Raw genomic sequence first — 25,190 nt, forward strand, 5'->3', positions numbered from 1 at the left:
GCAGAGAGCCATAGTTTGGGGGGCAATACCAGCACCTTAGAGGCTTTGACCAATCCTTTATCTGAGCCCAGAGCACCCTGAGTTCCCTGCTCTGCTTGCTACTTAAATGCTTCTCTCCTTCTCCTTGTGTCATATTACAAAGGGGGGGGTGGGATGAGGAAGGCTCATGCAGGGCCGTCAAGTGATACAGCCAGGCCCGAGGCAGGACTGGACCGCTACACTGCCTCCCCCCCCCCCGCTGCCGCCCCGCCCCTTTCTATGAGTCACTGCTGCGCTGCTCCCTCACTCTGTCCTTTCCTGCGTGCTGGGACCCGGATGATTGCATTAACGCGATATTATGTTAACGTATTCAACAGGGTCCTGGGCGGCACGCAGGAGAGGACAGACCCGTAAGCAGGCAGAAAGAAGCTAGCTGCTGGGAAATTTTGCCCCCCCCCCCCCCCCTCCCAGCAGCCCTGGGCTCATGCTGCAGGCGTAGGGAAGTGTAACTGGCTCATAGGAGGGTGAATGCTGCACTACAGGTCAAACATTCTGTCTTGACGACCACACCTCTCACTGGTGGTGCCATATGTAGTGGATTGAAGTGGATGGGGCAGCATAGTGACTAAAGAGCCTGTCAGCAGCTGATTCATTATCAAGGGTGAATTGATGCTCCAGCACAAGGAAGGCCATGAGACAGCAAGCAGAGTCACTGAGGTGAGATCGGAGGCTAGGAAGAAGGGAGAGCTTATTCTGGAGATCTACCTTCCTGCCTGCATGTACGTGTCCTTGGTGGGAGGGGAAGAAAGTGAGCAGAGAGAGAATGCTCCTGCCAGGCTCTGAGGAGAGAGACAGGGAAATGCTCCTGAAGTCTAGGGGGAAACAGAAGGAAGCTCTTCAGGTCTAGGGGCCTGGGGGTGAGACAGGGGAATGCTCCTGAAGTCTAGGGGGAGGGGAGAGAAACAGTGGGATGCTCTTCAGATCTGGGGGACAAGGAGAAATGGGAATGCTCCTTGGTTTTGAGGAAGAGAGATAGGGGAATGCTCCCGAGGTCTAAGGAGTGGGGCGAGAATCAGCAGGAAGCTCTTCAGGTCCGGGGATCTGGGGAGAGAGACAGGGGAATACTCCTGAAGTCTAGGGGGAGGGGAGAGAAACAGTGGGATGCTGCTCAGATCTGGGGAATAGAGAGAGATGGAAATGCTCCTGAGGTTTTGGGGTGGTGAGTTCAAGGGAGGAATAGTTCTGGGACTGGGAATAACACTAGAGACATGGGGATAAGAGGTGCAGAGAAAGGAAGAGGAAGGTGGAGTGAGATGACAGAGAATTTGTACTTATTTATACTAATGCCCAATGTTAAGTACATAGGTATTGCCATACTGGGACAGACCACAGATCCATCAAGCCCAGCATCCTGTTTCCAACAGTAGCCAATGCAGATCTTAAGTACCTAGAAAGATCCCAAAACAGTACAATACATTTTATGATGCTTATCCTAGAAATACTGTCAAAATACTGAGGCGTTCTACTTATTATGTCCAAAAGAACACAGCTATAATATTCAAAAATAGAAAGTAGAAAAGTAAGTGCCACCAAGTACTGTTCTGATTGAATTTCAGGGACGTCTCATATAGTCACATTTGGCTGTATGTGCAAAAGAATGCTCATGTCTACCAGCCGTGACAGTCTTTAATCATTGACGGCCCCCACCATCCAATTTTTATGCTTGTTTTCTATGCAAAAAATATTAATGTGAAACGTGCTTGGGGCACACACTTAAAAGCAGTAGGAAGGCATCAATTTATACCACCACTGTTTGCGCTGTCTCATGTGTAAACTCAAACATTCAGCAACTACATGAGACTCAATCACTTATCTGTATATGTATTGAGGAGCATCCAGGAACCTTTATTATCTCGACAGGACCTGTTTCGCTGGGTTGCTTTGTCAAGGGATAATCGGTTTCAACTTCCTGGAATGCCTTATGCTCTCTCTGTATAAGGCATTCCAGGAAGTTGAAACCGATTATCCCTTGACAAAGCAACCCAGCAAAACAGGTCCTGTCGGGATAATAAAGGTTCCTGGATGCTCCTCAATACATATACAGATAAGTGATTGAGTCTCATGTAGTTGCTGAATGTTTGAGTTTACACATGAGACAGCGCAAACAGTGGTGGTATAAATTGATGCCTTCCTACTGCTTTTAAGTGTGTGCCCCAAGCACGTTTCACATTAATATTTTTTGCATAGAAAACAAGCATAAAAATTGGATGGTGGGGGCCGTCAATGATTAAAGACTGTCACGGCTGGTAGACATGAGCATTCTTTTGCACATACAGCCAAATGTGACTACATGAGACGTCCCTGAAATTCAATCAGAACAGTACTTGGTGGCACTTACTTTTCTACTATCCTAGAAATAAGCAGTGGATTCTCCCAAAGTCATTTTAATAATGACTTAAGCATTTTTCTTTTAGGAAGCTATCCAAACCTTTTTTAAACCCCACTAAGCTAACTGCTTTTACTACATTCTCTAGCAATGAATTCCAGAGTACAATTACACATTGAGTGAAGAAATATTTTCAATTTGTTTTAAATTTACTATTTTGTAGCTTCATTGTGTGCCCCCCTAGTCCTAGTATTTTTGGAAAGAGAAAACAAGCGATTCACGTCTACCCGTTCCATTCCACTCATTATTTTATAGATCTCTATCATATCTCCCCGCAATTGTTTCTTCTCCAAGCTGAAGAGCCCTAGCCGCTTTAGCCTTTCCTCACAGGGAAGTCATCCCATCCCCTTTATCATTTTCGTCACCCTTCTCTGAACCTTTTCTAATCCTACTATATCTTTCTTAAGATGCGGAGATCAGAACTGCAGACAATATTCGAGGTGCAGTTGCACCATGGAGTGATACAAAGGCATTATAACCTCCTCATTTTTTGTTTTCCATTCCTCTCCTAATACCACCTAACATTCTATTTGCTTTTTTAGCCGCCGCTGCCACACACTGAGCAGAGGGTTTCAATCATCAACAATGACACCTAGATCCCTTTCCTGGTCAGTGACTCCTAATATGGAACCTTGCATTATGTAGCTGTAGTTTGGGTTCCTCTTTCCCACATGCATCACTTTGCACTTGCTCACATAAAACGTCATCTTCCATATGGATGCCCAGTCTCCCAGTCTCATAAGGTCCTCTTGTAATTTTTCATAATCCTCTTGTGATTTAACAACTTCGAATAACTTTGTGTTGTCAGCAAATTTAATTACCTCACTAGTTATTCCCATCTCTAGATCATTTATAAATATGTTAAAAAGCAACGGTCCCAGCACAGACCCCTGGGGAACCCCACTATCTACCCCTCTCCATTGATGGACTTTTGGTCCGTCCAAGTGTGATTGAATGAGAATACTAACCATGTAACCCTACTCTCTGTTTTCTATCTTTTAACCAGTTTTTAATCCACAATAGTACACTACTTCCTATCCCATGACTTCAATTTTCTCTGGAGTCTCTCATGAGGTACTTTGTCAAATGCCTTTTGAAAACCCAGATACACAATAAATCGACCAGCTCGCCTTGATCCACATTTGTTCATCCCTTCAAAGAAATGTAATTGGGTAAAGGGTAGTTAGTGGGGTTCCTCAGGGGTCAGTGCTAGGACCGCTGCTCTTTTTAATATATTTATAAATGATTTAGAGATGGGAGTAACTAGCGAGGTAATTAAATTTGCTGATGACACAAAGTTATTCAAAGTCGTTAATTCGCGAGAGGATTGAGAAAAATTACACAAGGACCTTACGAGACTGGGCGGCTAAATGGCAGATGACGTTTAATGTGAGCAAGTGCAAGGAGAAGCATTTGGAAAAAAAGAAACCGAATTACAGCTAAGTCATGCCAGGTTCCACGTTAGGAGTTACGGACCAAGAAACGGATCTGGGTGTCGTCGTCGATAATACACTGAAACCTTCTGCTCAGTGTGCTGCTGCGGCTAGGAAAGCGAATAGAATGTTGGGTATTATTAGGAAAGGTATAGAAAACAGGTGTGAGAATGTTATAATGCCGTTTATCGTTCCATGGTGCGACCGTTCCTTGAGTACTGTGTCCAATTCTGGTCGCCGCATCTCAAGAAAGATATAGTGGAATTGGAAAAGGTGCAGCGAAGGGCAACGAAAATGATAGCAGGGATGGAACGACTTCCCTATGAAGAAAGACTAAGGAGGCTAGGGCTTTTCAGCTTGGAGAAGAGACGGCTGAGGGAAGACGTGATAGAGGTATATAAAATAATGAGTGGAGTGGAACAGATGGATGTGAAGCGTCTGTTCACGCTTTCCAAAAATACTGTTTTTAATAATAGCCTCTACCATTTTCCCCGGCACCGACGTCAGGCTCACCGGTCTATAATTTCCAGGATCTCCCCTGGAACCTTTTTTAAAAATTGGCGTTAAATTGGCGTTACACTGGCCACCCTCTAATCTTCCGGTACCACGCTCGATTTTAAGGATAAATTGCATATCACTAACAGTAGCTCTGCAAGCTCATTTTTGAGTTCTATCAGTACTCTAGGATGAATACCATCCGGTCCAGGAGATTTGCTACTCTTCAGTTTGCTGAACTGCCCCATTACGTCCTCCAGGCTTACTGTGAATTCAGTAAGTTTCTCTGACTCGCCCGCTTGAAATACCATATCCGACACCGGTATCCCACCCAAATCTTCCTCGGTGAAGACCGAAGCAAAGAATTCATTTAATCTCTCCGCTACGTCTTTGTCTCCTTTTTGAAAGTTAAATGCTAACGTACTGGATTTCCTGCGTGTATTTACTCCAAAGCTGATATCAAATCTGATCATATTATGACCACTGTTAGCAAGCGGCCCCATCACCATTACCTCCTACACCAGATCATGCACTCCACTAAGGACTAGGTCTAGAATTTTTCCTCCTCTTGTTGGCTCCTGTACCAGCTGCTCCATAAAGCAGTCCTTGATTTTGTCAAGGAAGTTTACCTCCCTAGCACATCCTGATGTTATATTTACCCAATCAATATCAGGGTAATTGAAATCACCATTATTGTGTTCTCCAGTTTGTTACACTCCCTAATTTGTGATAACATTTCTACACCTGTCTGTTCATCCTGGCAAGGTGAACGGTAGTACACTCCTATCACTATCCTTTTCCCCTTTACACATGGAATTTCAATCCATAGGGATTCCAAGATGTGTTTTGTTTCCTGCAGAATTTTCAATCTACATAAATCAAAGAAATGCAGTAGATTAGTGAGGCAAGACTTCCCTTCACTAAATCCATGTTGACTTTGTCCCATTAGTCCATGCTTTTGAATGTGCTCTGTAATTTTGTTCTTGATAATAGTCTCTACCATTTGGCCCGGCACTGACGTCAGACTCACCGGTCTATAATTTCCCGGGTCTCCTCTGGAACCTTTTTTAAATATCAGCGTTACATTGGCCACCCTCCAATCTTCTAATCTATTTGATTCAAGGCCCTCCTTAACATAAAATACTACCCCCTGCACCAATTCGATCCACCCTTTCATTACAATATAATTTGTACCCTAGTATGATAGTGTCCCACTGGTTATCCTCCTTCCACCAGGTCTCAGAGATGCCCATTATATCAAATTTTTCATTTACTGCAATATATTCTAACTCTCTCATGTTATTTCTTAGGCTTCTGGCATTCGCACATATATATTTCAAACTATGTTTGTTGTTCCTTTTTACATCTTGCTCAGCAGTTAACAGTGTTAATTTGCAATTTTTAGTCTGCTTTTTATTTCAAGACACCTGGAGGTGTATTTTCAAAGTAATTAGATTTACAAAGTTACATAGTAACTTTATGAGTTTCAGTGCTTTGAAAATGAGCCCCTTGTACTATGGTCTCTATTGCAACCTCGCTATCGGGATACCCTATCTTCCCTGTTTTGGTGATATCTTTGAAAGATACCTTGTTCCAAACCATGCGCTTTTGAATGACTGTCGACCTTCCCCCAGGTTCTAGTTTAAAAGCTGCTCTACCTCCTTTTTAAATGTCGATGCCAGCAGCCTGATACCCCACCAGTTAATTGGTGGGGAGGGGAAGGAGGGACGTATGCCCAATACTCACCCTTACAGTAGCCCTGGAAGGACTTAAACAAAATAATCACAAGACACAAGTAGCCATCTTGTCACTGGTTACCCACATTTAAAATCATCTTATACTTTTCTTTAAATTCAGAAAAACACACTCCACTCAATCTCTGAATTATGTCTATAAAGTTTAGGGGATGCCAGAGACAAAATTCATCATTGTTCAATGTTTCAAAGCAAGGACATTCTCACCACCCCTTAATCTCAATTTTATCCAAGACAACAAACTGAATGTTACTAACAAAATGAGCAAATGCTTCAACAGCACCTCTAAGGACCTTTCTTCCACAGCTAAGGTGTTCAATAATGCAGGTCCTTACTGGTCTTTTAGGGGTCCTTCTACTAAGGTCCGCTAAATGCTAAGAGGCCCATAGGTATATAATGGGCTTCTTAACATTTAACATGCAATATCTGTTAGTGTACCTTGGTAAAAGGACCTTAAGTCTTCCCAACATAGATTTTCTTACCTGAGAAAACAATTCCACAGATAAGATAAGGAGATGAACAATTCAAGACGAATTTTAGTTCTATGGTTTTCACACATCCCAGGAACCGAAATTCGTGTACTACTATTGTATGAGGACAAACCACACAACATCCACATCTTGAAGTGCCGCATGGCAGGTTCCCACAACCAATGTACATATTTCTGAGGAAACAGGTAAAGCAGCCCGTACTAGTTGGTCTTTTAAATTACACGGTCTTTGAAAAGAAAGTCATGGGACATTACAGAAATCATTATAGACTAATGCTTCAAAATCATCCCCTTAACATGCCATGCCTCATTAGAGGGTGGTGGAACAGATGTAATCCTATAATGTTCTTTAGCTTCTTCTTGCAAAAGGAGGTCCTTGTTACAATACATAGCATGTTTAAAAGCTTTTATAACAGAAGATAAAGGATAACCTTTCTCCAGAAACCACTCACCCGAAACTGTGATGGCTGTTTGAGCTCCTCCACAGTACTACAGACAGTGAATACAAAAACAAACAAAAAACAACAACAACAAAAAAACTGGTCTGCAGGGATGTTTCCCACTGATGTTCTAGGATGTACTAGATAAATATTGATTTTTGTCTGGTTTTCAAAAATAGTGGCCTTAAACTGTTTATTGAAAAAAAATAAATCTTTATACCCAAAAAGGAAAAGGAGTTCAACTTCTCTGGGAAACAAACTTCAGATTGGAATCAGTTGTTAACCTAGTCCAGTAGTTCCCAAACCTGGTCCTGGAGGCACCCTGGCCAGTCAGGTTTTCAGAATATCCACAATGAATATTCATGAGAGAGACCTGCATGCACTGCCTTCACTGCATGCAAATTTCTCTCATTAATATTCATTGTGAATGTCCTGAAAACCTGCCTGGCTAGGGTGCCTACAAGACCAGGTTTGGGAACTACTGACCTAGTAAAAAAAAAAAATCCCTGAATTGTTTTGTAATCATACCATACCAAAAACACATTATCAACACAGCGACACCACAGCAGATTATATTAGAAAACAAATGAAGGGTATAATCATTTTTCTTTAAAAATAAGGACAAGCCACACCGGAGGTCTCGATAGGCTCCATAGCAGTACCCTTAATTTGCTTATACAATTGACCATCAGCTCAGAGATAATAATTCCATAAGAGAGTTATCTCTGCCAATTCTACCAAACCTTCAACAGAAAACTGCCTAGTGTCAGAAAAAAAAAACCACCCAAATGATATCCAAAGCTTCCCTGCGAGGTATATTCAAATAAACATCACTATCTAAAACACTGGCTCTGGGAGATAGGTGGACATTAATTCCAAAATATTAATAATATGTAACGAGTTATAAATCTAACACTTAATTAATGGAATTTGAGGAAATTAAAAGTTTTGCACAAGAGGATCATGTGATGCCATGCATTGGAGTGGTAGCTAAAAAGCTGAGTACCTCCATACTCTCCACTATCCTGCTAATTAGCAGCTTTACCAGCGACTTTCTTGGCACTGAATCTATTCCCAGCATAGTGTGAACAGTTGTGCATGTTGGGGCAAGCCTGTTGGTCATTGGAATGACCCGCATGACTTTGAAACCGCAAAGATAGGATAAGGAGAATCAGCGCACGACAGAGACTAAAACGGTGGACGCTCACAGCCCTCCTAGTTCGTCCATTAGCTCTATGTGGATGGTGGAGCTAACAGCCGAGGTCACGGTTGCAGAAGCAGCTGTGACTGAAAAAAAACCTGTAGCAACTAAATGAGAGAATGGAGGGAGCTCATGAAAGATTTGCCAGCATAGACCTCGAACTAAATGGCAATCAGCAACGTACTGAGATGCTAGAAGACCAGGTCTAAAGCATGAATAATTTGTAGACGAAGCTGCAAAAGAGGGTTCTGGCATTGGAGCAGAAAATGTATGACCTGGAAAACAGGTCCTTGAGAACAGCCTGCATTTGATTGTGCTCCCTGAGCATTGTCAAAAGGTGAATTCCGGAGTTTTCCTGGAAGTGTGGATCCCGCAACATTTGCGGCTGGGTGAGCACTTGAGGCCCTTTTATATTGAACGAGTTCACAGAATTGAGCCTAGGAGGAGGTATATCCTTGACCAGTGATTAAGGTGTTGAATTTCTCCCACAAACAAGCTATTTTGCAGGCCATTCCGTCAGGGAAGTCACGGACCTAGAACAACAAAAATCCTATGTTTTCAGGGGTATTTGGCATCAGTGCAAGCGCAGAGTGTGCTCCGTCTTGTTTGAGAAGCACATAAAATTTGCTTGCTTTACCTAATGAAGCTGTGGATTATACATGAAAGGTCAAACCAAATTCTTTGACAAAATAACTGAGGCGAATGCTTTTCTCACTCAGGTGTAAGAAGCATTGGAGAGACCGGAGCAGTGCGGTGATATTTGCGGGGGTAGGGTGGTAGTTCTGAACATCTCTGTAGAGCACCAAACATAGTGGACATTGAGTGATAAGCCTCGAAGCGAAGAACATATTTTAACTGAGCTCATATATCCGGCTCAGGAACACCCACTAGACTTTAGGTCACATAAATGGCCTTGGCTGAACTTTCCAGAAACGGTGGAGTAAAAAATAACAACTCTCTTTCAGTAAAGACCTGTGACTTTTTCAAATACTTTCTCGCAGATGTAAGCCAGACACCCGTAGAGTGGTTGAGCAATAAAACTTCAAGATCATATGGTTTTGAAAACAGTTGGAATTGTTATCTGTTACATAGAAACAGAAAAATGAAGGCAAATAAAAACCACGGGCCTGATATTCAGCTCTAAATAACCGGGTAGAAATGGCTCCTGGTCGGTTAAATAGCGCTTAGCCAGCCTCTGCCGAATATTAGTGCTTAGCAGCTAGCTGCTACCCGGCTATGTCACACAACTTGGCTGGCTAAGCGCACATATTCTGCACTAAACCGGCTAAGTTGAGCGGTTAAGATAGGCCACTTAAATAGCAGGCCTATCTTTAACAGCTATTAACTTAACCGACCAGCACTGAATATTCGCTTAGCCGGTTAAGTTTCTGTGGCCGAAACTGTAACTGGATATTCAATGCTGGTCACCGGCAGTTAACCACATTGCCTGCTGAATATTGGGGGGCATATGGCTATCCAGTCTGCCCATCCATACCATCTACTCTACCTTAAAAATCCTATGTATTTGTCCCAAGCTTTCTTGAACTCAGATACAGTTATCATCTCCACCACCTCCACCAGGAGGCCATTCCATGAATCACCATCCTTTCCGTGAAGAAGTGTTCCACAGGTTACTCCTGAGTCTACCCCCTTTCATCTTCATCCTATGCTCCCTCATTCCAAAGCTTCCTTTCAACTGAAAGAGAATTGCCTCCTGTGTATTTATAGCCATGTACATATTTAACCATCTCTAACGGGGGGTGGGGGGGAAGAGAGAAACAGCGGGTCACAAACCTACCACTTCCAATTTCTCTGACAACTGCCCTATCCATTATACTACACTTCTGTTAGTGAATTTGATGACTGTTTAAAAACTGTTTATCAAAAGTTGGCTATAATGTGCACACCAGATTGACATTTCAGTACATTTTATTTGAATTATTGAGGGTTGAATGTCTGTTGCTTTAGGTACAAATTTAACACTGGGCGCTTGGGTAGAGACACAGATGGGGTTGAATTAACAGTTCAGATAGGGACGTGGGGGTACTGCAGCCAGCTCTGTGGGTGCTTGGGTACCCCAATATTGAACAAGTTCCTTGACTGTGCCCGAGAAGAGGTCATTTCCATTGGGTTCAGCACCCCCAATAATTTTGAAGTTGGCTCCTATGGGTGGGGGTACAGGGTGTCTAAATGTCATAGCCCTAAGAGAGGATGTGTAAAAAGGAACAGAGGGAAGAGGTATTTAAGGGGTTAGAGACAGGCTGAACATGATAAGCCTACTAGGGGAAGGCGGTTGGGAACATGCTCTAATAGGTTATCCTGTGTGGGAGTTCCTCTATGTTTTCTGTGGGCCTCAAATGGGGAGATTTTATGGGGTTCGATGAAGGCTGAGCGCTGGATCCCTTTGAAATATTAATTACATGCTCTGAAACATACACTAAGAGTAGCATGGGATCGCCCTCTAAGTTTGTGTTAATGGAATGTGTCTGGGATTAACTCCCCGATTAAAAGAACAAAACCTTTACAGGAACTTAAGAAGCAAAATATGCATATAGTGTGTATTCAGGAGACATATCTGTCAGACCAGGAACATCTTAAAGCTAGATAGGGGAAGTGATATATGCGACTGATACAACACATGTGCTGGGGTAGTGACACTGATCACAAATTTATCCCCACGTTGGTAATTAATGTAGAGAAAGATCGATCAGGTAGATTTGTACTAGCTCACTTGGGTATTCAAGGCTCTGAGATGGTAATTTTAAACGTTTATGCCCAAACGTTAGCATTTCTTTTTTCTAACAACTTATAAGTGTGTGGCAATTACCTACAACTGTCGTTGGTTGTTGCAGGTGACTTTAATTCTGTAATGGACTTTCAAATGAACAGATCAGAGGGCTGTTCTCCGGGGGACCACAGAGCAACCCATGAATCTTAAAGAAGTGTTGGATCTTATGGACCCCTGGAGAATTCTTTACCCTTTGAACAAGGATTTTATACATGTGCCCAAGCACATTCATCCATGTCATGCACAGCCTACATGCTAGTGATCTCTATGTTATTTCAATGTATACATAAAAACTAAAATTAGCCTCTCTACTTTATCTGATCATGCAGTCAGATGGATGGAGGTTCAAGGCATTCAGGTGGGTGGGGCAAAGGAAGATGGTGTTTCCCAAGTCACCTTTATTGGGACCCACACTTCAAATTGTACATAGTCAAAAAATGGAAAGTTTACTGAGGATGACAAAGCTCATGCCTCAAACCCAATTCTATTCTGGGAAACAGCAAAGGCAGTCCTCAGGGGAGAGACAATAGCTTATGTAGTGGGTAGGAGGAGGGAGACTGCCCAAGAGCTGTTATACCTGGAAGAATAGATTGAAAGATGTAAAAAAAAAAAAAAACCAACAGTGGATAACATCAGAGTCAGGCAGCCAGAGATAATTTACAGGCTGCCAGAATGGCTTTAAATACTAAAGTATATGAAAGTGTTAAATCTCAGCAATATTACATAAATTGTATCACTGTAAACTCCTTGCTCATCTAGTAAAACCTTGGCAGGGTCCTTAATTTTGTCAAGGAATAACTCATCAAAATGAGGTGATTACGGACAGGTGTCGTCTAACATCCTTATTTTATTAATACTATAAAACATCTTATCAGGGACATAAAGTTGACCCTTCCTGGGATTTACCAAAATTCCAGGAGGAGATACATAATCACTACATGAGCCCATCTCTGCATATGAGATCCTGGTGGATATTAAACAAGCTTCTCTGACAAAATCCCCAGGACCTGATGGAATGACTGCTGAATTTTATGTTTAAATCATTTTTTTATTGTTATGAAAGTGCACATTAAAATACATTCATACCATATCACTATTGTTAGCTGTCATGTACAATGTATGTGCCAACGTTAATAGCTGTGTTATTTATTCAAACAGTATCAGTTATGTAGTAATCTTGAGTTACCTTGGGAATTAACATTTAAACAGCTAACATAACCATCAAACTTCTACATGTCAACTAGACAGCCAGTTTCATAAACCTTTCTATTGCTTTTTCTTATTCTCCCCCCCCCCCCCCCCCTCCCCTCCCTGCCCCTCTGCAACACAGTGTCACTTTTGCCCAGGCTTTATAGTCCAGCCCGCTCAAATGTTAAGTAAATGACTTCTTGCCGCTGGACTCATGGTGTTCCAAAATGGGCTCCACCGCTGTTGAAATTTTATACCTTTTGGAGAGTCAAGTTTTAGTATACCTATGACTGCTGAATTTTATAAAATACTACAAGATCATGATTCTTTGCCATTAGAAGCCTATTTTGAATGGGTGTTTACAAACAAATCTTTGACTGAGAATGCAAATTGGTCCACCATTATAGTACTGTCTAAGCCAGATGGATTCCTACAGCAATAAAGAGATTAATTTTGAGCATAAATTAGTGGAAAAAAATACTGGCCAAAAGACTGGCTAATTTATACACCCAGATCACGTAGGATTTGTTCAAAGTTGGCAGGCAGCTTGGAATGTAAGGAGGGTCACGGTAGTGATGGAACAAAATACTACTAACGGGATTCCAGCCCTGCTAGTCAGTGTGGATATCCAGAAAGCATTCAATTATGTGAAATAGGATTTCTTATTTTCTCTCTTGGTAAAATATGGGCTTGGAAGTCCTTTTATAGACGTATCAAGGTGTTATCACCCTCTATTAGCAGTAATGGTCAATAGCCTAGTATCAGAAATTTTTCCTTTTGAGAAGGGAACTCGCCGAGGCTGTCCCCTTGCCCCACTTCTGTTTATTCTTTCACTGGATGTACAATATATAGGATCAAAGTACACAATGCAAGACAGCAACAAAACAGCACAAAGGGCTTTCAAAACTGGACCAGGTAATTGTGCATTATTCAAAAGCTCCTTCAGAACAAACAGTTGTGCTTATATCAAAAGATCCGACACGGGCCGTGTTTCAGCATCACTGTGCCTGCATTCGCGGTCAATATAAAAGAACAGCACAAAGAATATGTATAAAAACAGTGTCATAAAATGGACCTCAAGTCTGCTCATTGAAAGATTCCCAAGTAAGAAGTTGAAAACCTTGCTGCATTTATCAGACTACCGGCAGATGTAGGCATTGATGGCTTAAAGGTGAGGAGGAAGGAGGCAAGATGTATGGCGTTTGCCCAGGCATTGGCTGGACAGGGTGCTGCAACTGGTTCAGCATCCGGGCTGATGATTAATCTGGATAAGTTGGAAGCAACGCCATTAGTGGGGGTATACTTGTGACAATTGGAACGCCTCTTAAAAAAGTAGCTAGACTCCCAGATATTTAAGCTTACTATCTCACCAAAATGTGGTTGAGGCATATAAGGTGAATTTTAGGTTTTACTGAAAAAAAAATGATGCATTGAACATGTGGACTAAAAGTTGCCTTTAAGCTTGCAGGGTCGCATTGCACTCTATAAAATGGTATTATTTACAAAGTGGTTATATGTGTTAGACTTTTCTAATGTTTTTGACCAACAGAGATCTAAATTGTTTGTACAAAGTGTTCTGAAGAATTTTGTGGAATAATAAGAGGCCATGAACTACTCTGCAACAATTAACCGTGCCCATGGGTTGAGATGGATTAGCCCTTCCAGATCTATGGAGATATAATGTGGCTTGTCTAATGGGACACAAGGTGGACTGGATTAAAGAGAGACAATATTTTACTCCTACACCCCTTGAACAAGCCTTATTGCTTCTGTCTATCCCATGTCATATTTACAAGTTTGGGGACCTAAAACTATACTATCTTCTAAGTTACATACTATTTTGAAATCAATAAGATAAGGATGGCACTGGATGAAAAATTCACCCTCCCCCCCCCCCTCCCGTCAACTATATTGCTCCCGCTGCAAGGTGATAACGATCTTGACTGGTACATTTCCAAACAATACTTGAAACAGTGGAAAACTAAAGGACTATGCAATGTGAAAAACTTAGTTGTTGAAGAAGGGAAAATTAAATTGTTTGAGGTCTTGCAGACAAAAAACTGGTATGCGCATCTGCAAATGGGTTATTACTTGAACTCAATGGATGCTCACAACCTGAATGAGAATGCGGCCGATCGTATATCAGAGACTATTATTCTTGCCAGGTACACTAAAGCTACCCTTCATTTTACTAGGCCAGTTTGGATAGTTTAGGCCCAAAATAGGACTCTGACCAGGTGGCGGCTGCACGGGAACAGGGAACTGACAGATGGGCGATGGACTGCGTATCTTGATGAAGAATAGTATAAAAGTTACCCTCCCTGCAGCACTACAGGAGCAACAGTATAAATTCCTGTTGTGGATGTTATTTCTCCACATTGAGCCAAGATTTCTGAGGATGCACAATGTCCCAAGTGTCAAATCTCTCTGGCAACCTTATCACATATGTTTTGGTATTGCGAAAGGATTAAAGATTTCTGGAAGAAAATTCTGGCTTATCTTTATACAACTCTGAACAGGATGAATCCATTATGTGTTCATATACAGTTGTCTTCTAATTTTGTGACTCTGGGCAAAGAAAAGATACAAACTCTTTACTGAAAAAAGCTTTTCTTTTGGCTCAAAAATACATTTTAGTTTGCTGGAGACATCAGACTGCGCCTATATGACAGCATGGAAAATGACTTATATCAACTGCTGAAACTGGGCGTCCAGTGGCGTAGCTAGGGTAGTTGACACCCAGGGCTGGTCATTTTTTAACACCCCCCCCCCCCCCTCCAAAATCCAGTATTAGGCAAGCCGAGAATACAAAACACTCAGGACCTATACGAGTCACACAAGGAAAAGGAAAGCATCTTAAACACTACAGTGAGCACTAGAACATCAATTCACTTATTGTAAAACGAAACCAGACAGAATAGTACAGATCGTCGATCCTGCACAGTCAATGCCAACTGAAAGTCATGTCTTTTTCACAAACACAGATACACCCTAATCCACTATAGAATAAGTAATCATAAACTTTCTATTTAGACAAAATTAAACTGAACTCCCAAGATGCCAGACTCTAAAAACAATGCAACACCACAGAAACAGAAAATGTCCCCTAGTACTGTGCAAAATATAAAGACAGCAGATGTAAATTTGAAAAAACTAACAAGTATCAATCACTACTTTACAAATTAACAAAAAGAAATAAAACAAATATAGAAAATAAAATAATACCATTTTACTGGACTAATACATTTAGCTTTCAGAGGCCAAAACATCCTTCCTCAGGTCAATAGAGTATAGTGCTGTTACAGTATCCTATCCTGACCTGAGGAAGGGGGTTTTGTTCTCCGAAAGTTAGTCAAAATGTATTAAAATTAGTCCAATAAAAAGATTACCTTATTTACATGTTCTATTATAAACATTTATTAACACAGCTACAATACTACTTTATCCTAAAGCAAAAAAATAAAAATATGTATTTTCACAGTTTGTTGTCTCTGGTTTCTGTTTTCCTCATCTTCTTTTTCACTGTCTTCCTTCCATCCAGCATCTGTCTTCGTTCTCTCTCTGCCATCCAGTGTCTACCCTCTGCTGTCCCCTCCATCCAATGTCTGCCCTCTCTACCTGCTCCTTCCATCCACATCTGCCCTCTCTCCCTGCCCCTTCCATCCACCATCTGCCCCTGTCTGCCCTCTCTCTCTCCCCCTTCCATTCACTGTCTGCCCTTTCTATCCCTTCCATCCAGTCTGCTCTTTCAATTCACCATTTGCCCTCCCTCTCCCATCCATCCAGGGTCTGCCTCCCTCTCGCTCCCCCTTCCATCCAGGATCTGTCCCCTCTCTCTGCCCCTTTTTTTTCCGCCCCCAGTTCCAGCCCCCTTATCCCACCTGCCCCTAGTTCTAGCCCCAGCCCACATCTCCCATCTGCCCCCCCTTTTCAGCCCCCAGTTTCAGCCCCACTATCCCACCAGTCCCCAGTTTCAGCCCCAGTCCTTTTCTCCCACCAGTCCCGAGCTTCAGCACCCAGCCACTTTTCCCTGTCCCCTTTTCAGCCCCCAGCCCTTTTCTCTCACGAGTCCTGAGCTTCAGCCCAGCTACTTCTCCGTCTCCTTTTCAGCCCCCAGTCCCCACAGTTTCAGCCCCCAGTCCCAGTACTAGCCCCCTTATCCCACCTACCCCCCTTTTCAGACCCCTTCATCCACATGCCTTGCATTAGGGCTCCCTTTTCAGCCCCAGACCCATTCTCCCACCTGCCCCAGGCATGCCTCATTTTCCCACCAGCCCCAGGCATGGCCCCTTCTCAGACCCCAGTTCCAGCCCCCTGCTCCCATTTGAGAACCCCCTCCCCACCCCAGTCCCCTTCTCCCATCTGAGAACCCCTTCCCTCTTCTCCCATCTGAGCCCCCCCCCCGACCCGACTACCAGCTCCGTTGACAGACTACAGCCCTCTTTCTCCTGCCACCACCCTGCCTTTAAAAAAAATCTGTGAAGCAGCATCGCAGGCAACGCCTCGCGTCTGCCCTGCTTGTAAAAGAAGCAAATCTCCTCGCCATCGTTGGGCCTTCCCTCACTGTGTCCCACCCTCCTCTGAAGTAACTTCCTATTTCCGCGAGGGCAGAACACAGTGAGGGAAGGCCAGTATGGTAAAGACTCCCACACAGGGCTCACAGTTGTCTCTTAAATTTGTAAATTAGAGCACCAGAGGGTGGGGGAGAATTGGGATGTGGGTGACAATAATAAACTATTTAGCTGCTTGGATGGGATAACCGTGAAGAAACAATGTGTGTGATCCTGGAAATGTAACAGTTAAGTCTAATACTAGGTCTTTAAGAGTAATGTAAGTATAAGGTTTATATTTAAAAGATGCCACAAGATAATGACTGTGAAACTGGAGATTATACATTTGGTAATGACGTCAGTATTGGTTGATGTACTGTACCACTGGTTTTTCTGTTTGTGGTTAAATAAAAGTATATAGTAGTAAAAAAGTTCTGAACAAAAATAAACAATGGTTTCAAAACACAGCCCATTCCAGATACAATTGGATGCTTATTTTCAAAGCAGATGGACGCCTCAAAATGCCTAAACAAACATCAATCTGAGAAAAACATCCAAATCCCGATTTTGGAAAGTCAGAATTTGGACGGTTCACACTGCAGTTTGTCCAAATAGTAAGGGGACATGTTGTTGGTATGTTTTCAGCAGGACCAGGAAGGGCCTAAAAGTAGGACATCCAACAGCAGTTTTTGAACTGGAAGAAACCTCCGTGTCTAAAAAGGATTTTTTTTTACCTAGATCTGTTTCAGTCAATCCAAGTTACAAAAAGGTGCTCTGACTCAGAGGCTGACCACTGAAGGGATTAAGGCATGACCCCTCCTTAATCCTCTAGTAGCTGCCATCCCCCTCCCTCTCCCCTGAAACCGGAACTGGAAAATAAAACTATGATGTCAGCTGCAGGTATTGTGAGCATTCTGAACAAAGCAGTAAGTAGCTCAGAGGAGTACCCTAGTGGTTAGTGTGGTGGATGTGAACCAAGGGGGGCAGGCTCAAATCACAATGTAACTCTATTAATTATTTTTCTGGCACTCCCTCCAAGAACAGAAAAATACTTACTGTACTTAAAGATATGATACCCGCAAGCCTGAAGGCTACTGAAGTGGTGTACAATTCAGGTACAGTAGGTATTTTTTGTTCTTAGAGGGATCACATTTACACACAAAAAAAAGTTAGTGTGGTATTTTAATCTGGGTCCCTTGCTTTACAGTTCACTGTACTAAACACTAGGCTACTCCTCTGTTCTGTGATGATATGTGTGTGGCCATTTTAATAAGAATGCTGCTAGACAGATGTCCCTGTGCCTTGTTTTCCAGTTTATCATCTAAACATTTTGGTTTGCAAAATAGTTAAGGATGGATATCCAGCATAAGGATGTCCTTCTCAAGTATTTTCAAACATGAAATCTGAACATCTTTCCTGTGTGAAAATTGCTGTGAGACAGATGTTTTTTTGGACACTACAAAACAGGACATCCCAATTCTGACTTGGATGTTCTATCAAAAATGCCCTTCTTGGTCTTCTTGGAGGATTAAAAGGGACTCATAGGACCCGATATTTAGCTAGTGACAGCCAGCACTTTTGCTGTCTGCTGCCAGAATTTAACCTGGATATTCAATGCTGGGCCATTTCTGGCGACCGGCATTGAATATCCGGGGGGGGATTTAACCACTAAAAAGTTAACCAGTTATGTTGATATTCAGTGCTAACTGGTTAACTGTTTAGCGGTTAAAGATATGACAACTATTTATGCGGTCCTATTTGATCGCTAAACTTATCTGGTTAGGTGATATCGGCGCATAACCGGATAAATTGTGTGATATAGCCAGTTATGTGCGAGGCACTAACCGGCAATATTCAGTGGAGATAACCACTGGTCAGCGGCCATGTCTGGGCAGTTAAATAGCTTTGAATATTGAGGGGGGGGGGGGGATAGGTACCAACTTTTCAAAATTATTGGGGGTGCTAAACATGAGAGAAATGACCCCTCTCCCCTCAATTAAGGAGCTTGCACAGTATCAGGGGTGCTCAGCACACACTGCCTCCACACAGCAGGCACATATGAAGGGACTTGTGGATTTTGGATAAATTATAAAAGACAAAACACAGGGATGACATTTCATAAGAAACACATTTTCTTTAAATGTCATAAACCCCTTGTTCCACACCTGCAACATTAGAAATCAGGATTTCAGGATACCCACAATAAATAGGCACAAGATAAACTTCATACAATGGAGGTAGTGCATACAAATATATCTCATACATATTCATTGCGGGTATGTGCAAAACTCAACAGGCCACGTGGTCCTAGTGGAGCAGGCTGAGAACTCCTGGGCTGGGTGATTTCCGATGGTGCCTTCCAATCTTTTCTTTCTCTTATCCCAGATGATTTCTCAAATTTTCATACTACCTCATCTTTCTGTGGTTCTACTTAATGACACATTTTTATAGCACTACACATACACAGCACTATTCATTGAAAAACAGTCAAGTATGATGTGTTCCTGTCCAAAACAGCTTAAAATCTAATTGGATGCCCAAGACGATGGTACTTGCCCAAGGTCACAAGGTGTCAGTGGCAGAGGCAAGATTTGAACCCTGGAAGTCAGCCCACTGTTCTAGCCACTCTCCTGCTCACCTCCCCTCTGTCACATCTCACGTGCTTGCATGTTTTTTTTTTTTTAGAGGGTCATAGTACTAGGGGGAGATGCATAGAACTTCGGCACCATTCTCTACAGCACCAAGAAAAGAAATGTGAGGAACACAGATTTTTTTTTTTTTAGCGACCAATGCTCAACACTAACGACATGCAAATTATATGCAAGCTGTTAACACTGAGCATTGGTTTGTAAAGGGCTTGGGAGAGCTGTGCGATAGATGCAGCTCTTGTATGAAAGTCCAGTGAAGGGGGGGGGGGAGAAAGCAGGGAAGAATGAAAACTTTTTGGCAGTGGCTAGAAGTAGGAAGCGATGGGTAAGTGTGTGGGGGGGGGGGGGGAGAGAAAAAGCTGTTGCTGACACTGCCTGAAGAGACTTTAGGAAGCATAGAAACTGGTTTTTTGTTGACGTTTTTACCTTTACTGTACTTGTTAGCTGATTAATATGTATCATCTGAACATGTGACTCATTCTTATATAATATGTAACCCACATAGAACTATTTTTTGTATTAGCGGGATATAAGACCAGTAAAATATAATGTAATGCAAGCGTGGCTGTAAAAGTCACCCTGCCCCAACAACTAAAACCTATCGACAGCTCAGGGGCTGTCATTAGGTTTTAGTCGGCATGGCAGCGAGTTTCCGTGCGCCGTTGTTCTGAGCAATGCACAGAGTTACTAATGAGCTCATTTTAATACAAGCAAGCTCATTAGCATAAGACTTTCAGCAAAAACAAAAAAAAAGTCCCAGTTTGCTTTGAGTATTGGACCCTAGGAGATGGATGAGTGCCCTACCGTTCAAGTCCAGCATGAGCACAGGGTGACTGATGTGAGAGTTGGCAAGTCGGGAGCGTCTCTCTCGAGCTTTCTGCCTTTCTGAAGGGGTTTGCAGTCTCTGCTTTTCCTGTCAGGAAAGTGGGTAGTGGATGAAAAGAGGAATGAAATGGTTAGGAAACATGGAAATGTTTACTGGATTCTAAAAGTGGAAACAGAAAGAAAGACAGCAGGAGTAGTAATAAGAAATGGTACAGGGCTGGTTACCTCGTCTCTGGGATCCACGATGGGCACCCACTTATAGATTCTGAGGGAGGTGTCACCAACAGTCACCCAGCGCTTTTCCCTATGGACAGGTGAGATTGAGAGACAGCCGTAGATCTTTGTGTGAATCTGGGATAATCCGCTTACTCTCCCTGCACCCTTATGCATCCATCTATCTGCACATGGGTAGTAATAATCTTAACAGTAATACTTTTTCTCCCCTTGGCTCCTCTGTGATAAATATCTTTATAGTATCAATACAGGAACCAAACATTTTTCATTTATATGTTAACAAGTCTTAAAACATCAGTAAAAGAAAAAGAGAAAACTGCATACTGCTCTCCTGTACATCTCTGTCTGCTCCTTTTTTGTTTTTGCCTCTCTTGCTGCATTTTCCCTACCTTAGAGGGGCTGATGCAGAAAGTTAGTATGTGGAAGCAAGCATCTGCACACAAGTTTCTGGACATCTAATGCACAAAAGGGTTTTATGGAGGAATTAGTGTATACACTGCATAGTAAAACAAAAGGTAATGAAACTATTCACTTCTTGACCCCAATATAGAGAAGAACACAGAAGACTTTAAAGCAAGCACAACGCTAGAACCTAAAAGCCAAGTCTGCAGAGGCATAGAAGAGATCTGAATGCCAGTTTCTTCTTTTTCCTGCGAGCACAACAGTACTGACAACTTTTACGAAATAATGGGAGGTGACAGTTCTGCGTACAGGTCTCAGCAGAAAAAAAAACTGTATCTGTACATGTACTGGAATTTTGTTCTGTGCATAAATATTGGCATTGCAACATTCTTTGTGCAAGTTTTGTGATGCTTGTACTTATCCACAGAATAACATTCCAGCATATGTGCAGATGTATGCTGACACTTCAGTTTTGCTTGGACATAAGTGCCATTGCCACAAAACCTTGTGTGCATGCATCTGGCAAGTTTGCCCTGATCAGCAGAATCAGCGCGCAAAACTTCCTCCTTATGGTGGCATTAGAAGAAGCCTTGCGCTCATCCATCAAGGGCTAGACTCCACTGTGCAGCTTTCTGCATCAGCCCCATCCTGTTGTCTCATAAGTATTGCCTCACTGGGACAGACCAGGTCCATCAAGCCCAGCATCCGGTTTCCCAACACTGGCCAATCTAGGTTTCTTGCGGTCTCTTTCTGTTTCTGGAGCTTTAGGTCTCTCTCCATTCTTTGCTGTTTCGCCCTGCTTCCCTCCACTCCCGTCTGTCACTATCTCTTTCTCTCTGCCTCTGGCGGTCTCTTTCCCAGGCTGTCTCTTCCCTCTCTGCTCTCTCTCTCATTCAGACTTGGGGGAAACTTTCTCGGCCTAGCAACATGAGCACGTGCAGCTCCACTCCCGTTGCCTGTCCCAACCCCCCCTTCCCCGCCCCGGGCTCTCTCTCTCTCTCTCTCTGTGCCCTCACCATCTGCGCACTCTCTCGATCGCAGCCATCACTTTCTTGATGTCATCCTTTGCCCTGCTGCGGGTCTCGGCTCTGCCCGTCCTCCCTGCCATCTGCGCCCTCCTGCCCCTTCCACCTCTGCAGGCAGCCTGGCGCCCTCCCTCCTTCCTCTCACTGTCTTGTTGCCGAGATGTCTGACTGACACCGGAGGCAAATTACCGAACTGGGGAACGGGTTCTGTAAACGTGCAGCGGCGGAACTCGCTTTCTGCGTTTCCGCACAGCGCCATCTAGCTGTCGGGAAGAACAGCGACCTGGCTCCGGAGTCCGTGCAGGCGAGCCGGAGGAATGTTTGGAAACGTGGGGGCGCCTATGCTACAACTGCTCAGGTTATCCGTCTGTGTTTGCACTGTCGCTTCTTTTGGATAACATGTATCGGTTGCCATGTTAGTCCACTTTAAAGGTAATAAATGGAAAGAAAAGAAAAGAGAGCAAAGTGATACTTTTTTTTTTTGACTGGACAACAATATATTTTTTGACAAGCTGTGGAAGGCAGAACCTTGTACTTCAGGTCAAGAATGAGCAGAAGATGACAACTATCAGCATATATATAAGAGAAACATGATAAGATCTTTTTTTTTACCTAATATTTTTTTCGTAGAGTGTGACATTTGTTTCAGAATAAACAGTGGAGGCTTGTTAGTATGGCTTCACTCACTAATTTTTCTTCAGTTGTCATTTTTTTATTTCTACTATTTCTTTTTAAAATTCTCCTTCCCTGAGTCTTTCTTTGTCTGTATGACTGTGACCTTGACCGGGGGGGGGGGGGGGGGGGGGGGGGGGGGTTCTGATAAAGATCCTCTGTGTAAATTCATACTTTATCTGTAACAGTGTATTACCCTCATTGCATGGAATGACTGATGACAATCAGCAACGCTCCATCCTTAATTTACTCAGCTCTATTATATAGTGGGAGCAACTAAACAAGAGAAACTAAAAAAAAAAAAACCCTGCAACATCTTCTAGGTGAACTCTATAAGAACTGGAATAGAAAGAAAGAAGGGTGAGGGTTCAGTAAAATTGTGTTGGAGCTGGAGCAGCAGGCTGAGAGCTAGGGCCACCATGCGGTAAGCACTGAGGCCCCGAAACTCAAAGCAAACCAGGCTTGCAACATTTCATTTAGACTGGGTTTAGTCAGTATAAATGAAACATTATTGTGCGGCCAATGCACAGAGGCTTTCGGCCACTGCTTCACTGTGCACGGAAGCAGTGACTAAAAGTACCATGTTAAGGAGCTCGCTAGAATTAAAATGAGCTCATTTGCAATTCCATGCAATGCTCAGAAAACCGGCACACAGAAAATCCCTGGCCTAGTGGCTAAAAACTACCATCAGCTCTGGAGCTGTCGGTGGGGTACCGTTCTAACTTTCCTGTCAGTGCCTGAATGCTGATTGGCTCAGGCACTGACAGGAAAGTCAATACAGCAGCATGCCACAGCCCCTTACCCCATACCCCCTTGAGCCAAATTCTCCCTCACCCAACCTTTAAAAAATCCCTGGTGGTCCTGTGGACCCCCTCTTGACCCCCCACACCTAAAAACATCCCTGGTGGTCAAGTGAACCCCCTGATCCCCCCAACTCCCCCCCCCCAAAAAAAATCACCTGGTGGTCCAGCAGGCCCACCAACGCGATCTGGCAAGCCCCAGGCCAGGCTGGGCTGGGCTTGACCCCCTAGTTGCCACTTAAGCCCTGGCAGTCTAGTGGAGTTTCCCCCGACCCTCTAAACCCCTCCACATAGCTTTCCGTTGGAGGCAGGAGGAACGCCCACTTCCTCCTGCCTCTGGGCCTGCCTGCTTCAAAATGGCAGCACCCACCCCCTGCCTGGTACATCCCGGGATGCACTGGGAGCTCTTGCCCGGTGCATCCTCGGATGCACCAGGCAGGGGCGGGATGCTGCAATTTTGAAGCAGGCAAGCCAAGATTCAGGAGTGAGTAGGCGTTCCTCCTGCCTGCTACGAAAATGTATGTCGAGGGGAGGGGAGGGGAAATTCCACTAGACCACCAGGGCTTTTAGTGGTAACTAGAGGGTCAGGCCTGGCCTGACTAGACAATTTTTTTTTGGGGGGGGGGGAGGTCGGGGGGATCCACCAGACCACCAAGGATGTTTTTAGATGTCTGGGGAGGGGGTCAGGGGTCCACTGGACCTCCGGGTATGCTTTTAGGTGTGTGAGGGAGTGGGGGGGTCCACTGGGGAAGCTTTTAGGTGTGTGGGGGGAGTCCATTGGACCACTGGGGATGTTTATAGGTGTAGGTGGGGTCAGGCAGGCCACTGAACCCCCAATGATTTTTTTATGGTTGTGGGGGTCGAGAGGGGTCCACTCACTGGACATAAGTACAAGAGGTGTGCCTACTGCACAGCTCTTGTGGGCATGCACCAGGAACACTCGGACCCCTTTACTGACCAATGCTCAACACTAACAGCGTACATATAATTTGCATACTGTTAATGTTGAGCATTGGTCAGTAATTCCAACTCACTGTTCAGCCGGTGTATTCTACAGGTCTGGGTCTGGTTAGCTGCAGGTCTGGGTCTCCCCTCCTCCTGAGGTAACCCCTCCCCCCCAATGAACCCCCCTCCTGATGCAAGGTTCCCCCCTCCAGGCCTGCCCCCCCCCCCCCAGTGGTTACCTTTTAAAAATATTTTCATTGGTGGCCAGAGGGGGTTCCTGAGGAGTCCGGGGGGGGGGGGGGAGTCTGGGGGATACTACCACTAGGGGTGCCATTTGAGGAGGGCGCCCGGAAAGGCCAGGAGCAATAGGGAATAGCTCCTGCCTGAAGAGGCCAGACAACATCAGACTCTCCCCCCCCCCCCCAGACAACCCCCCCCTCAGAATCCCCAGGAACCCCCTTTGGACCACCAATGGAAACATTTAAAAGGTAGGCACTGGGGTGGGTGGGCCTGGAGGGGGGGAACCTTGCATTGGGAGGGGTGTCCACCTGGGGAGGGAGGGAGACTCAGAGTTGCAGCTGAGAATAATGCTGCTTGTGAGGTGGCTCACAAGCAGCATTATTCCCTAGCCCAGGATTCAGCAAGCTGCGGTATGGGGATCCTGCAGATTGCTGAATCCCACGGGGGATCAAGGTGCGGTGAAGGGCGAACCTTGACCGCACCTTATGAATCCTCCTGTTAGTCATGCTAAAAACAGGTGTAAACCAAAATGTTTAAATTGTAGCCCTGGGCGTTTTGGTTTTGTTACATTATGGCAGAAAAATGTCTAAGTGTTAGGAATGCCCTAATCCCACCCCAACATGCCCCTGACATGC

At 43.9% G+C, this 25,190-nt stretch overlaps 1 protein-coding gene across 1 annotated transcript in view; it reads right to left on the reverse strand.

Annotated features, from left to right (window-relative positions):
• Window positions 1–22,135, reverse strand: part of BCL7C (BAF chromatin remodeling complex subunit BCL7C) — a 39,941-nt gene extending 17,806 nt beyond the window's left edge. Inside the window, exons 1-3 of the mRNA XM_030210430.1 lie at window positions 21,890–22,135; window positions 20,463–20,541; window positions 20,217–20,325 (exon numbers count right to left, since the gene is read on the reverse strand). Of these exons, the coding sequence (XP_030066290.1) occupies window positions 20,217–20,325; window positions 20,463–20,541; window positions 21,890–21,981 (280 nt within the window). The 5' untranslated portion in view covers window positions 21,982–22,135. The remainder of the gene's footprint in view (window positions 1–20,216; window positions 20,326–20,462; window positions 20,542–21,889) is intronic.
• Between the last annotated feature and the right edge of the window lie 3,055 nt (window positions 22,136–25,190).

The sequence above is a fragment of the Microcaecilia unicolor genome, chromosome 7 (genome assembly GCF_901765095.1).
Source record: "Microcaecilia unicolor chromosome 7, aMicUni1.1, whole genome shotgun sequence".
Lineage (NCBI taxonomy): Eukaryota > Metazoa > Chordata > Amphibia > Gymnophiona > Siphonopidae > Microcaecilia > Microcaecilia unicolor.